The 15,462-nt window shown below is 50.8% G+C and overlaps 5 protein-coding genes across 5 annotated transcripts; 1 reads left to right on the top strand and 4 right to left on the bottom strand.

Annotated features, from left to right (window-relative positions):
- Positions 1-928: 928 nt before the first annotated feature.
- BCR38DRAFT_483816 (pectate lyase) lies at positions 929-2,086 on the bottom strand (the record flags this gene model as incomplete). Its single annotated transcript, XM_040863671.1, has 4 exons — positions 929-1,325; positions 1,389-1,433; positions 1,492-1,621; positions 1,678-2,086. 4 exons carry the CDS (start codon positions 2,084-2,086, stop codon positions 929-931), a joined length of 981 nt encoding a protein of 326 aa, XP_040717127.1.
- Positions 2,087-4,097: 2,011 nt separating this feature from the next.
- BCR38DRAFT_389561 (uncharacterized protein) lies at positions 4,098-5,044 on the bottom strand (the record flags this gene model as incomplete). The annotated part of the gene is made up of 1 exon (XM_040857547.1): positions 4,098-5,044. One exon carries the CDS (start codon positions 5,042-5,044, stop codon positions 4,334-4,336), a length of 711 nt encoding a protein of 236 aa, XP_040717126.1. The 3' UTR covers positions 4,098-4,333.
- A 2,678-nt stretch (positions 5,045-7,722) lies between these two features.
- Positions 7,723-8,532, bottom strand: BCR38DRAFT_429458 (uncharacterized protein; the record flags this gene model as incomplete). Its single annotated transcript, XM_040859965.1, has 2 exons — positions 7,723-8,282; positions 8,338-8,532. 2 exons carry the CDS (start codon positions 8,530-8,532, stop codon positions 7,821-7,823), a joined length of 657 nt encoding a protein of 218 aa, XP_040717125.1. The 3' UTR covers positions 7,723-7,820.
- A 57-nt stretch (positions 8,533-8,589) lies between these two features.
- Positions 8,590-11,669, top strand: BCR38DRAFT_511934 (uncharacterized protein; the record flags this gene model as incomplete). The annotated part of the gene is made up of 4 exons (XM_040865039.1): positions 8,590-8,844; positions 8,913-9,196; positions 9,297-11,199; positions 11,343-11,669. 4 exons carry the CDS (start codon positions 8,590-8,592, stop codon positions 11,667-11,669), a joined length of 2,769 nt encoding a protein of 922 aa, XP_040717124.1.
- Positions 11,670-12,231: 562 nt separating this feature from the next.
- BCR38DRAFT_338726 (cytochrome P450) lies at positions 12,232-14,104 on the bottom strand (the record flags this gene model as incomplete). The annotated part of the gene is made up of 4 exons (XM_040855639.1): positions 12,232-12,430; positions 12,506-13,729; positions 13,781-13,908; positions 13,958-14,104. The coding sequence occupies 4 exons, from the start codon at positions 14,102-14,104 to the stop codon at positions 12,232-12,234; spliced, it is 1,698 nt and encodes a 565-aa protein (XP_040717123.1).
- Between the last annotated feature and the right edge of the window lie 1,358 nt (positions 14,105-15,462).

Genomic DNA, 15,462 nt, shown 5'->3' with positions numbered 1-15,462 from the left:
TGCATTCAAACAATCTCGTTGAATCAAAATGTTTGAAACCCGTTCTTGTTGTAGTGTATTGGAATCCGCGTTATCAGACAGAAGTATTTTGCGTACCGTACTCGAGTCAAATACCGTCCTCCACCCTTGATTTTGATCTCGTGTCTAGGACGTTGATCACCAACCGACCAATAGCGCGCTATTATTATTAAATACGCCGTAGGCTCGAAGCCCCCGGTACCTCTACTAGTACTCCCGTATGTCAAACCGTGCCCTAATGGCTGGACTAAATACATACGCTGCGTCGTCGGTTCGCCCTATTGGCGACTGCGTTGCGTTCACTACCATACTACGTTGGTTCTCAACCTACCAACAAAGTTCCCCCTGAGAAGATCGATGCTATCTGGGCCTTGAAGCTGTCCGACCCGTCCCTAGCAGCCATCTTACAATAGTCCCACTAACTACTGGTTCTCCTGTTGCCGTTGCGAGGTCTCTGCGAGAGTATAGTGGCCGTGGTGCGATGGCGGCCCGTAATCGTTCCCTCGGTCCTTCCAACAGCCCGCAAAAGAGGATTACGTGCTCTGCCGTCTCAGGGGCATCGCCACAGCGGCATAGCGGCGAGTACACGCCAAAAGCCCCTGTCTTGAATAAGAAGGCTGCTAGTCCTATTTTTTCCGTCCTGATCTGGCACAGCGTAGACGCCTCCAGTCGGTTCAGGCCGAAATACTTGCCCCCTTTCGGTCAAGAAAATATGGACACAATATCCACGTGTACAGGTATCGAAAAAATTAAGAGGGTTATTAGTGGTAACCAGTGGCTATTCAGGTCGCACAGATAGACCCTGGTTCGTAGTCATCAAGATTGAACCAATCAAGTATCTACCTATAATGCTGAAGGCATGGCGCCAGACTAGTATTCGGTGAATCTCGTCATCTCATCTCATCCGCACCTAGCAGGAAGTAGTCAACCCCGTCACTGTACAGTACGTCCCATCCGGTCCAGATCCGATCTTCGGCGGCTCGTCCCCATTATTGTTCCCCGTGTAGCGATCACAGTTCTTGCCGTCATCCTGGCAACAGTTCGTGATGACGCAGGTGTCGCCGTAGTTGGTGTTGATGCCGCAGAGGACACCGCCGTCGACGCCGATGCTGTTGGAGATCAAGATGTGGCGAGCTCCCCCATTATTAGAGCAGTTGCCGCAGCTACGTACCATCTTTCCGTAGTCGTTGGCGTAGAAGTTCTTGATGTCGACGGTGCCGAAGCCGTTGAATTGAATGATCTTGTCCGCTGCGTGGAAGGCGCCCCCGCCGTTGACGTAGGAGGTGCCGGTGGATTGTTTGAGGGTGCTAAGCGCGTGTGGGTCAGTGTTGTTGAGCATACTTTGGGCAGGGTTCCCGGTGGGGACTTACAGTGCGTCCTCGCAGACGTCGGACCACCAGACATTGTTCAGAGTGCTGTCAAAGGTGTCAATAAAGTTCGCTATCTACAACTGGGATGATAGTATCAACATACCATGTACCCTGGCAGTGAACTCCCTCGGCTTGCCCAGGACCAATGATGACGTTGGAGAGAGTAGCGCCGCTGGCGAGGACGAACATGGCGTCCGCCTCACCCGTTTCAGTCTGTTCCTCGCAGACAACAGCTACGTACTTGTAAGATTCACTGGAACGTACATGACCAAGGATGCGGTTTACTCACGGTAGCGATCGTACATCTTCATTCCACCATCGAAAGAAGCACTCACAGTGATGGCTTTCGATGTGGACACAGCTCCCGAAGACTTGGGCAGCGCCGTAGTTATACCAGTGGGTGTGCTGCCTGAGCCAACACTCGTAGTGGTTGTTGTCTTCAGCGTGGTAGTAGTAGTTGCGGCGGCCGTGCCGGTGTAGTAGCAAGAACACTCCTTCGAGATCTGGCTCGGCTTGTTGGAGCAGTTAGAGGCCCATGATGGGAGACCAGTGGTGGCCGTCACGGCGCTCTTAGTGAAGGTACCGCAGAAGGTGGCAACCGCCGCGTTGGCACTGATGTAGCTTGCGCATTTGTCTGTGTCAGGATTGGCACAGCCCAGAACGACTGGGATAAGGCTGAGGAGAACGTAGCCGTGCATCTTGACTGGGCTCAAGGTGATCTTTCTGCAAATCGATGTCTAGAGTGAGAGAGTTGCCCTATTCAACTACATAGGCTCCTAGAGAGCCATCGACATGAGCTACTTATACTCCATACTCCCGGCCTATTTCAAAGATTGACATAATGTGGACATGTTTATGGAACATACACAAGGGCGAAATCAAGCTGTTCGATATTATTTGCATTGATGCCATTTAGGGATTGTATTTCTCCGTCCGACTTCCACCAGTCACTGGTGCTCAACCGCATCAGGATTGGAACAGGAACGTAGCTTGGATGACAGGCGCTGGATGGCGTAGGCACAAGTGAAGTCAAAATTAGGCCAGGCTAGAACATTTTATGAAACACGGCTCTTGTTGGTTGAGAATGAATCACCAGGTGTGATAAGGGGCGTCCGCCTCAGCGCTGCCGAACCAGGCAATGGCCTCGAGATAAGCTCAGATAGGATGCAAGTCTTACGCCGAAAATGGTTCCATCCAGTTAACCGGGCTACGTCCCTGTGCCCAATTCGTGGAAAATGTCTTCAGATTCTGTCCATAGCCCAAATATGTCTTCCTCTCACTCCATCGTGTGCATCCATCTTGCGGCCTGCCATGGCGGCAAATCCCCGCGTTGTCGAGGCTTGGCAAGCCCCAGGGTACAGCTGAAAGCTTGTCGGGTGACGCATGTGCTATCGGGTTTCCCGTACTGCTATATTCCGCCAGCTGTGTGGGAATCTGCAGCTAATGTAGATAAGAGAAAATAGGACATTCCAGTTCCAGGCCTGGAGAATGCTGCGGGTTGCAACAGATTGGGAACAATGGGACTTAACCCACCAATGATCGAAAAAAACAAACCCATAGCTTGGCATCATCCCCGGAATATGAACGACCGCATACAAGGATTAAAGGCTTGGCAGTTCTTGTCAGGCACACACTTCTAGCAAGGAAACGCCTATCAAGTCAGTGGGATTGAGGATTGTCCTCAGATTATTCTGCTGTCTCCATACTTGGTAGAACAAGCCAAACGAGAACTATTTCGCGGGAGTTCCAACAACATTCCAAATATTTAAGCTAAACGAATAACCGACGTATACTCTAGGTGATCGCACGACAATATGTCGGACCGCGCTAGCCTTCGATTCCAGCAATTGTCTTTTCCGTTTACCGCTACTACAGCCAGTTGACTGATAATGGATGGACTCTGAGAACCAAACCCTTGGCAATGGCCAACAGTCAGAACTTCGGGAGCCAAATCTCGTGTGTATAGCACTTGACTAAGTATGCTGCCTAAAGTTATACTTTTCTGTACTTAAGACCCTTATGGCGATCTTCACTCCTTTGGATTCAAAAGGGGGGGGAGGGGGAATGTCAAAGACACATTCAATTCTACGCCTTATTCCAGCTTGCCAGAAGTCCGATACAGTATTCAAAGATTATTAATATTATCATATGCATGTCCGCAGGTTACAATCGAGTAGCAAATATATTCGGGTTCGACATGCTTGCTGTGATTATCACGCCAGTTTCCTCTATGAGCCGGGGATTCCTCAAACAAGCTTTTTACGCGAACCATGGCGCTGCAAGAACCCATGTCTCATTTTCTCATTTTCTTGTCAAGTAAAATTACATCTTTATTTTCATTGACCAATACCTGACGACTTCTAGTGGTTGCTGTCTGTCTCAATATACGAAAGACTTAGAGTCAAGGATACACACGACTCACGAAAGCAACTTCGAGTTGACACAGACATGACTTCTGGTATTTCAAGTTGCCATTATGCGAATACATTCGACTTCGTGACGTGCCAGAAACCCGACCGGCCTTCAAATCCAAATTTGCGTGATATTGGAAAACTCTAACCAGGAACTCGTCGAGATTATTAGCAAGCTTCAAGCAATTCACTGAAGACGGAGACATGTTTTTGCACTGCGCAGTGACTTGATTGAGTAACCAAAACCATACCAACACGAAAACCCTAAAATGCTATATCCTGTCCAGTAAATGAGTGTATAGGCACAAGGCCTTAAATCCTATCCGGTCCGATGCGACCAAGCCATACCAAATATAGCGCCCTTGTAATGCTACCATCTATCCAATCATGCAATATTTCCACCTTTCCACCGCCTCGAGTGATTCTCCTGTTGACCGAAAACACTCATACTACGAAAGAGAAAACCCCATTTCATCTTTGCAAAGGCATAGAAAATTGACCGGTTGATGAGGTTGCCGGTATGAAGCGAGCCGCTTAGCAGCCAACATCGAAAGCGACGAAGCTCTGGCCGTTGGTGGGTGGAGGAAGCTGGGCGGCAGCGACGTTGAACAGGCGGCATTCCTTGGCCTCGCCGGCGTTGAAGGTGCCGAACTCGATGGATTTGCAGCCGTTGGTGCTCTGGCCCAGAGCTAGGCAGGCGTCGGACGAAGTAATTGCGGCGTTGGACTTAAGGGGAGTAGGGGCAGAACCAGAGCCCGTGGGCTTGGCACCGCAGATGTCACGCTTCTGTTGTTGTTGTTGTTGCTGCTGCTCCTGGCCAGCGGCAGTGCCAGTCTCTCCAGTGGTGGCTCCAGTGTCAGATCCAATGTTGGCGAGCTCGCCATGGGGAGCAGCGGCGGTAGGCTCAGTGTTAGGAACACTACCGCAGCCGACATCGTAGACGACCAAGTTAGTGGCCTGCGCGGGGACCTGGGCAGCGGCTACGGAGAAGAGTTCGCAGGTGGGGGCATCGGCGTTGGTGGGCAGGCCAAAGACGAAGGATTTGCAGTTGGCATCGGCCTCGCAGAGAGCCTGGCAGGCGTCGGCCGTGGAGGCAGTCGGCGAAGAGAGGGGTGTCTGGCTGCCGCTGGCGCTGGGGGTGGCGCCGCAGGTGTCGGCGCGAGCCATGAGCGTGGTGGGCATGCCGGAGGCGTGCGAGGCCATCAGGGCGGCGACGAGGGCGATAGTGGAGGTGGTGAACTGCATTTTGATGGTTGTTGTTTGTTTGGTTGGCAAGTGAAGAAGTTGGATAGATGAAGCGATTGATTCTTTAGTGAAAGTCTGGAAGATGTTGAAAGATTGTAGTGGTGGTAGTGGGTTAACTGTGAGTGAGGATGGTGAGGAAAGAATATGTCTTTGGGGTGAGATTCATTCCTTTCTTATAACTGAAATGTCCAACAGTAAAACTTCCTGTTGTCTGCTCCTGGGCCCTGACCCGCCGTATCGTGACCGAGTAAACGTTTCTCGTGGAGTCACAACCCTGGTTTCCAACTTCATCGACACCGGCTATGGGAGACACGCGTGTGCTTGCGAAAGCCATGCAAAGCGCAACCTGCTGCGGTTGCCGGCCGAAAGCGTCGGCTCATTGGTTCGTGGTTCGTCTTTACAATGTCTCAGGCGGCAGTGCAGTACATACCAGTGGGTTATAGCGGAGCGCTGCGGTTAACTGCCGGCGCTATCACGAGAACCGTTCCAGAACTAATGGAGAAAAACGTGTACAGGCGTGGCTTGGGTGTTCGTCCCGCAGTGTTTCAGTCTGATTGAGCCCCTAAATATTTGTTTCCAAGTCGTTGTTCGAGCGGGTGGTCCGAGGACGTGTTGCCAAGCATGAACAGTAGTATACTGGGGCTGTGGGCTTCCCGATGCGGAATCAACAATCATGCATTAACGAGCCTCACCAACTCTGTGGGGCCGGGTTTACAGCCCTGAGCGCTGCGTCCTCCCAATGCCAGTATGATCTTGGCTTTTGTTAGCAAAAGCTTTTCTCATCAATTACGCAGGCATATCCATATGTCCCCGCTCACCAGGGATAGGAGGATGAAAATAGCTCGAATAACCTCACCATGGAGTCTGGAGATGTCAAATCTGCCTTGCCTTGCCTTACCTTGCAAAAACAAGCGAGCCAGTCAATCAATCTTCAATCATGTCTCGTACAGACTGCAGCAATAACACAAGGCCATTCGAGCAGTTGTCATCCGATTCAATCTATAGTTGCTAGACCCTCAATAGATCCATTGCTTAGTCTCAACCGCCGAAGGTTTGACACATCAAACCAATAAATGCACGTTTCATCCGATCTATTGAGTAGGAGAAACATTTCAGTCGATCTACTGTGTAGAAAGCATCCAAAATATTTCATCCGAACATGAACAGAGTTTGGTGGCACGACACTGCGAAAAACGGGTAACGGGTTAAGCGAGCATGGACCCGGATGCCTACAATCCGTAGGGCTGTGCACTGCCGCTCGTTTAGTTGTTGTGGGGAAAGGCTGGTTGGTTACAAGACCTGTCGGCGACGCGCGTACTATAACCCCGTGTAGTATACCCTCAAATAAACGTAAGCTTTCTGGGGTAAAGATGACTTCATAGGTCTAATGTTTGGACAGGTCTAGATCACCGGCTACAATGGGCGGCTACAATGACTTCCAACTGATGATTTTAGGTTCTTACAATAGAGGAAGCTGGTCATATTTGGGCTTGCTTGCCTCTGTTGGGATGGGGAGGAGATAATGGACGACCAGGTATCTTGAGGCCACGGTACTACAGTGGAAAACTTACTATTGCTTCCCATTGATTTAACTTGCAGCTTCAGACCGTGTCATTGATATAAACACGACTTTGCAAGTGCCCTCCATTAAATCATACGGGCCGTGGTTTGTTTCTCAGCTGCACATGGTCTGGTCAGTTCCTCTTGGCAATATCCATGCCGGATAGCCACTTATTCTTCAAGTCGTTGTTGTGATCTGAAACGATTACTGAGTAATGATGCTTGCTCCGGAGGGCGGTGTGAGAAGTGGGACAATGATACGAAAAGGTAGGGGGACCCACTGGTTAGGTGAATCCCATTCAATTAGATACTATAACGTTGCGCACTGCTGCATTATAGCATCCTCCCCCCTAGGTGCACGCATCAGACGACGACGAACGACAAGACACAAGAACTATATGGTACTGCTTACCTCTTGAGCCCTCTTCTGCTTCACGTCATATCTATGATCTTCGATATTTCCCAAGGTGTCCCAATGATTTCATCCCATTATCAGATCGTTTATACTTTTCTTGAAAGGAAAAGCTCCTTGATTTGATTATATTTATTTATTACAAAGTCACAAGTGTTGACATGTACTACTCGAAAGATGGCCAGCCCCTTTTGCGAAGTCGTTGTCTCTCACGGCCCATCAAGAGACTCATGCCCTAGAGATGATATTGCCGTGTCGAAAGCAGATGGAAGCCCTTACATGCTGCGAATCATCTGTGAGTCAATAATTCCAGACTGCAACTATCATTGCCCGTGGTAGCAGATCAGGCTTGCTTGAAAGAGTTGCTTCTTGCTTCTTGCACCTCTGCTGTCACTTGTAGCAGCCTGGAGCGGGGCGTTATTGCGCCCGACTTCTTCTTTTCTGTTCCATTTTGTCGGACCGCACCAGTCCTTTGTTCTTGCTCTTTCATGCTCGGTGACTGATTTACAGTTTCTCGACTTGCTCTGGTGTAAGCAGCCAATATGCACACTTTTCTGTACTCAAGGTTCTTATGACTACCTTCACTACTTTGGACTTGGGGGGAGTAGAGACAACATCAGTTCTATTCTTTTTCCTAGCTTGCAGTAAGTCCGATACATTTATTTTCTTCCACTCCCAGTGCTTCAGTGTCAGTAAACAACTCCCCCCGGTTAACGCTGCACTGCTGAATATGTAGTAACATTGTGGACAGCTTCAATGGGACGCCACTCTCCATGGAAACCTTCTACACCACAACGTTATAACTTACTTATACGCAGTTGTTCTCGGCGGTCCCGGGTTGTACGTCAACGACATCTCGTCCTCGAGCTCGGTAAATTCAACCACATGATTGCCATGCCCCTTGCTGGGATGCCGCTCGCTGGGCTCATCATGGTGCACGGTGACTTCGACATCGAATCTTCTGTTGATGCCAGTTCCGTGCCCGGGCTCAGCCTCGCCGTCCGAAGTAGCCTGCGCCCTGGACTTGGTGAAGGACCTTAGGCCCACGGCGCGCTCGGTGGGGTCGTATTTCTGGTTGTGGCAATTTCTGTTCCGGGTGGAATAGGAAAGGGAGTTGAAATGGGCGTCGGAATTCTTGCCCTGTGCCAAGCGCGTGATCAGAGATGCCATGGACATTTCAATGTTGAGCTTGACCATGTAGGCCACGGGGTGGAATTGGATGTAGACTACCTCATTGGGCAGGGACATCAGACCGACCAACATTGCCTGGAAAGGGGTGTTAGCATCAGGTGCTTAAGTTTGGATGAAGGTAGCAACTCACGTCCATAGCAACCGACAAGACCATGAGCTTGGCGTTGAAGCTGACCAAGGGGGCGTATTTGGTCAAGCCATGTTGCTCGAGGAGTCTCTTCTGGACAATGCGCAAGAAGTACCAGTTGAGGCCTGCGTCAACGAGCAGGATGAGCACTTTGGATATCCGATCCCAGTACTGGTTGATGGTAGTACCAGTCTTCATCCACCCGTTGTTGGTAGTGACAGCCAAGCGAAGAAATGCCCACCTGTTGCTATTTTAATGGAAAGTCACGTGGGTCTGGCGGTCTACGTCCTTGCGTGCATGGGTATGGGAGTACCTGTCGTGCTTCTATCAGCGCGCCTGAGTGCGCCTGCTGTGCACCATCTCGTTCGGGAAACAGGCGCGAAGCTTATTCTCGTTTCGCAACGGCTCCTTCCTTTGGCTTCTGAGGCTTTCCCTGGTGTAGAGGGAGATGGCAAAGAAGAAGTGGACGAGAATGGAGTAGCTATACGCCCCGTCCTTGGCTACGAAACCGTGCTTTAACAGAAGGACGGTGCAGATGGTCGCATCCAAACCATTTTGTTTCCGAAGAAGATCGCCAGGTGCTTGTCCTTCATTCTTCAGGGACCTCAGGGTTGCCAAAGCCAATACCTTGCTCTCATCGGTATTTCTTGGGATATGCAACCTGTCATACCTTCAACTCCCAGGAAGAAGCCCACGGCCTGACCGTCTCGACGCTCCAATTCTTTCACGTAAGTAATGAGAAACAATTTTCTACTCCTGGATCCGCACTAATAGCAATGATAGGGTTTTGGCTTCGTGGTGATCTGCTTATCCCTCAATATCGGCAAGACGATCTGCATCCCACCGCCTTCCATGATTCCAAGTGGGGGATATATCGCCGCCCTCCTACGAGAATCTGGAGCGAGAGCATTCTTGACCGTGCCATCGATCCTAGAAGAGATTGAATCCTTACGAGAGGGCAGAGGGCACGAGATTCTGCGAGGACTGGACTTTGTTGGCTTCAGCGGTGGCATGCCGAAGGCGTCTGTTGGGGACAGGCTCGGTGATGCAGGGGTGAGGCTGGTCATGCAGTATGGCGCGACCGAGACTGGCCCCTTGACCCCCTTTTTTATACCTTCGAAGGGATACGACTGGTGCCGACTTCGACTTCGGAATGATACGCTTGGCCCGTTACAGGTCCGACTAGATCGTGTCGACATTGAGGTTGACCAGTCCGATGACTCGCAAGCAGACGCTGATTCCCAGCGCATCTTCAAGTACAAACTTAGTTTGAGACCCTTCGGATGGCAAGAGCGCTTCGAGCTCCAAGATCTGATCGTAACTAGACAGGAAAGCTCCCCCGAGGGCGACATCGGACAGTTAGGTTTCACTATTGTCGGCCGGATAGACGATCTGATCTGTCTTGCAACGGGGGAAAAAGTGCGGCCTACCATACTAGAGTCTCTGCTCAGACAGCATGAGGCAATTAAAGACGCAGCAGCATTCGGAGATAACCAATTCGAACTGGGAGTCATTGTGGAGGCCATCGAAGCCGTTGAGAAAGGCGAGATGGACGGTTTCAAGACGCGTATATGGCCAGTCATCGAGGAAGCTGGTCGTCAAATGGATGCGCATGCCAGAATCACATCGCCCGCTGCCATCATGATAGTTCCTCCAGGGGCTCTCCCAAGATCGGACAAGGGAACTATTCTCCGAAATGCGGTGGCGAAGAAATTCGCCAAGGAGATAGCGGACGTATATCAGGCGCTCGAGGCGAACGCAGACGCGCCTCCGTTTGACCTAACCTCGCCCAGGTCAGGCATTAGGGCACTGGTGGCAGACAATATCAAGTGGCAAGCCCTCGGAGACGATTGGTCGGACGATGACGATTTCTTTGCCCGGGGCATGGATAGCCTCCAGGCAACTAAGCTGCGGAGGCTGTTGACAGAGTCAGTGCGTGCGACGCATATCGCGTCTGGAGAGCTGGAGGCAAACCAACTGCTGCCAGTTGAGAAGATCACCGACGACTTCATATACCTGCACCCGTCGGTCAGCAAGCTTCTCGAGGCTTTGATTCCAAAGCACACAGCTGCAAACGGGACCATGTCTGAGACGGAGCTCATCGAACAGCTGGTCGATAAATATACGGGTATAGGCCGCCAAAGCCAGCCAAAGAAAGCAAGTGTCGTGCTTACAGGTGCCAGTGGAAGTTTGGGCTCCTTTGTCCTTGGGCAGCTTCTCATGGATGACTCTGTGTGCCGCGTCATTTGTCTGAACAGACCTGGGAAAGATAACCCGATCGAGGCCCAAAAGCTCGCGATGAGATCACGGAATATCTCGGTCAGGGATGATCTGTGGTCTAAAGTCGACATACGCCAGACGAGCACGGGGGCTCCCTTCCTCGGGTTAGAAGAGTCTGAGTATGAGCGCTTGGCAAACGAGGCAACGCATATCGTACATATTGCGTGGCCAATGAACTTCAAAATGGGCCTGCAGTCTTTCGATGCCTCCTTTCGAAGTGTCCAGAACCTCATCCAGCTTGCCCGCAAGGCACACTTTTACCAGCCTCGGGGAAAACCGAGGGTATTGTTTATATCTTCGATCTCCACTGTCGGCAACTATCCACTGGTCAAGGGGGAAAGTCTGGTTCCTGAGATCACTGTCAAGGATCCATACTGGACCCTCGAGCTCGGCTACGCCAAAGCCAAGCTCGTATGCGAGAGGATGATCCAGCGAGCCGCTGACGACTACCCCGGGATTGAGGCCGGACTGGTCAGAGTCGGACAGATCGCGGGAGCTAGTAGTGGCTATTGGAACGCCAATGAACACTTCGTGGCCGTATGCGCCTCATGCCAGAAAATAGGAATGTTTCCCGAGCTACGTGGTGTAAGTTGAAACCTAAACCCTAACTTGGATGCATGCAATCGTTAAACTAATATTTGCAAAAAAAGACATTGTCCTGGCTACCAGTTGACTCGGCTGCCAAAGCTCTTACCTAAATCCTTCTTGACCCCAGCATTCTCCATCAGATCTATCATCTGGAAAACCCCGTCCGGCAGAGTTGGGAGGAAGTAGTAAGGCTCATGTCCAGCGAGCTCCAGATACCGAGCTCGTCCATCATCCCGCTGGAGCGCTGGCTGGACCTCGTCGCATCTACGTCAGGACCAGACAACCCTGCCGCAAACCTCATCAACTTTCTCCGAAACGACTTTGTGCAAATGTCTTGTGGGTCTATAGTTCTGGATACATCCATCTCGTGGAGTGTCTGCTCAACTATGGCCAATATGGGGCCCGTGGGAGACGAGACCGTGAGGGCCTACATTTCTTACTGGAGAAGGATCAAGCTCTTGAAATAATGTTTGAAAATTATCACAATCTAGGATGCTTTTGTGCGTGGCTTCATGAAGCAGAGCATGCGTGCCAATATGGATTTGATTCCGGAGCCTGGTGAGAGAGAACACAGCGTGGACGTTTTGACGCACCAGAATTGATCAGGGGCTGAGTCTATGGATTCGTTGCTAGGGATGGTCTTGGGCGGTGTGGTTAGTATGAAGAGTATGGGAGAAGGTGTCACTGAGTTGCAGTTTCGCAAAAAGTGTTGTTATAGGCTATGGCATGACGTGGCCGCGTGAAGTTTATACTATTGCTCATTATATTTACAAGACCAAGTAATGATTCATACTATTAAGAAATCAAAGTATTCAAGAAAAGATCGAAACTCGAATCCTTAAATTTTCTCGTGGGAAGCCACTAGTAGATCAGTGTAATCGCATGCTTTACATTGGATGATTAGATCTAGTCCATAAGTCGTCACATCGAGAATCCCCATCGCCTTGCTAATATCCTGGCCACAAGAAGGCCTCTTCAAGTGATAATCAGAAACGTGTAGGAGAGTATCTCCGCAAATCACTTGTCCCCCTACTTCTGACCCATATACTGTTTGAAAAGCAACTCATTCTTCTGGTAAAAGGTGGACATGCGGTACTTTGTCTCGCCTCTGTACTGTTCCAGTTCCTCCAGGGCCTGCTTGCCCTCCCGCTCAATCGTCTTTCGGATCTCTTCCGATCGAGGCGTGATACTGCACTCGAATGGCTGGGGACGCATGTTGAGCCCATTCCTAGAAAAAAATCAGTAAGCTCTTGCCCTAATGAGGTGCCTCAACATCGCAGGCACGAGAATACTGCCGACTTACGTATAATCAAAAATATCCACCTCAACCAAACTCCCATCTGCACGTCTTTTCTTCTCAATATTAAACCCCCAAAGCAACCTCGCGACCGTAATCCAGGTCCCCTGCTCCGCCAGCGCCTGCCCCGAGCAAACCCGCCTTCCCCACCCAAAAGTCATATACCCCTTTTCATTCGGAAACGGCCGACTATCCTCACTTCCCGTCAGGTACCGGCCGGGATTAAACCGATCTGGATCGGGGAACTCGCGATCATGGTGATGAATCGCCCAGACATTCCCCTGTATCCACGTCCCCTTTGGTATAAACCACCCCTTATACACATCATCCTGCGTTGGCGCATGCGGTTGCCCCCCGATAATCGCCACAGACCGCCACCGCAACACCTCCTTTACGAATGCCCTGATGTACGGTAATTGTTCCTCGTCTTCCCACCCGGGACTCCGCTGCGTCCCTACCACACGATCGAGCTCCTCCCAGGCGGGGACCAAAGTCTCGGGAAAAGCTACGCACGCCAGGATGAAAGTGATGAGGGTGCTACTACTCGTGTCAGAGCCAGCACCAAACAAGTTCCCCGTCAGCGCCGAGATCTCGTTGACATCCAAGTTGTACTTCTCTTTTTCGCCAAACACGTGCTTCACGTATGTGTCCTCGTGCGATCCATTATGCGCTGCCTCGTCGGCCAGCGCATAGAAAAACGGAAACCCGCGCTTGCGGCCCAGGCCGTGCTTCCACGGCGCAATGGCATTGGGCACCTTTGCCAGCAGGGGAAAGGTCTCCATCAGCATGGGGAAGCTCTTCCCCGGCACGTTGAGGTCGGCGGCAAGGTGCATACTAGCAATGACCTCGGTGATAATCGGGTCCTGGCTACTCTCGACCCGACGACCGAAAGCAATGATGCTGACGACGCTCGTAGCGTAGCGCTCGAAGTGTTTCACGTAATCCTCGGGAGAGGACAGCAAGTCGTACGCCACGGTCTTGCTCTCGTTGTTCTGGAAGTCACGGTAGCGACGCACTTGCTGCACGCCGACGCCATGGTGCATCAGTTTGCGGTGGACGCGCCAGCGGTCTCGTTGGGAGGGGGTGAAGGTGTACATGTTGACTAGGTTGGATTGGCCGGCGCCTAGCTCGGCGAAGACGAGCATGCGTGGGCGGGAGGAGTAGATGCCCGCGCGCTTTTCGAAGATTTCCGAAGCGGTCCAGGCGTCGTTGATCCAGACGGTTGGGTTTCTGGCTTGAGTGAGCTTTCGTCGGATTTGGGTGCTAGTTGGGCTTGTTTACCTGCCGATCCAGACCGTCACAAGGGGTACATTGTACTTCTTGGACAGCTCCTCGAACCAGATCCATGGCTTGTTGTCCGGCAACATGAAGGTGTTACCCACAATTGGCCAGGGCAGAGGCCCAGGTGGCTGTAATGTGTCAGTAGATGGCCATGGACTTTCCCCCAGAGGATCGAACCATCTTGAGTCGCATCCACAACATGTACCCATAGTCGGCAATCAGGGCGAGTGCCCCAACAGCTAGTATAATCGATATCACATTCGGAAATCCGTCCAACCTGGACCCAAATATACTGAAAGTGTCTATTACTTGATCGAACAACATGGTGCCTTGAAGTACTCGAGCAAACTCTGAGAGGTTTATGCGTGTGAAGTTGGAAATATAGGAAAGTCGACTCAGTGACCACAGCCCAAATTTCGGAATTCTTTCTGTGGTGCAGTCTACCGACAACTGGGATCAACCTAGGTAATTGCACTGCCCGTTATTGGGTGCTCAGATAGTTGGCATTTTAGCCGCGGCTTGGTATTGGCTATGGATATCTGCCGTCGATTTAAACGTGGGGTGGACTGGGGTTTCCCGGTCTTCTCCCCTCATGTGGTGAGTACCTACTCCCGAGCATCTAGCTGACTAACTGATGGATCAACAGGCCTCATCACCCGATATCTCAGAATTACATGCGCTATTGTGAGTCCGGGTACATTTCATCCGTTGTGCGATGCTTAGGTGATCTGTGTCACGACCTGGGTTGCATCGCATTGGTAGAGACCTCGATTAGGTGCTATCGACGAAGATTCTACTCTAAGGAACGAAGGAAAGAAGATGACAACTTAGGTTTGAGGGAGCGCGACTAAGTCGTCCACGCTTGGCGGGGCTCCTACAAGGGTTATGATTGGCTTCCCATCTGACACTGCCATGGCAGGTGTTCCAGCTGTAAGTCACCTGGTTGTAGTGAGTCTGCGAGGGTTGACCTTCACAATCTGCAATACTAAATCGCTTACACAGCGCAAGATCCCGCTAAGCCGGTTAAGCATTAACCGCATTGACCACCTTTTTGCATTCCACCCCAATTTGCAAGATTCAATGACCTAAGTTAACTCTAATACTTTATTCTCTTTATTTGTATATATCCACGTACCCGGCGTGAACTAGATGTGCTAATAACCATGCTATGCCCAGAATCCTCATCCTGGATACCCGTCTCGTCCATACTATACTCGTTATCGGGTTTCATACGGTACTTTGTACGTAAGCGTTCGAGGAGGCTATAGAAGTCTCGAGTCTTATTCGAATCGGGACGCTCTAACTCGGCTAGTGATACGTGACCCCATGGGGGGTTACCCTATAGCGATAGATAAGATAGATAAGATAAGATAACGTCACCCACAGGTCATTGCCCCACACGGGTCTTTGCCCAACTTTTCAAGAAATCTTGACTTTCCATCTTTACTTATACAATTCTTCCCTTCCACAACATGGCACGCAAATCTAGTGAGTCTAATCTTCAATTAGCCATCCAAACTAAACGACGCGATCCTCACCTAAGTTGGAACAAGCTTGGTAAAATCTTCAAAGTCGACCATAAGACATTGAAGCGCCGTTACGAAGGCGTACAACCATTACACATTACCAACATGTCCAAACGGAAAATGACCGAAACCGAAGAGAATACGATTACCCGACGC

The sequence above is a fragment of the Pseudomassariella vexata genome (assembly GCF_002105095.1).
Source record: "Pseudomassariella vexata strain CBS 129021 chromosome Unknown BCR38scaffold_5, whole genome shotgun sequence".
NCBI classification, from domain to species: Eukaryota; Fungi; Ascomycota; class Sordariomycetes; order Amphisphaeriales; family Pseudomassariaceae; genus Pseudomassariella; species Pseudomassariella vexata.
The sequence above is the reverse complement of the archived record's forward strand: the minus strand, read 5'-3'. Positions and strand labels throughout refer to the sequence as shown.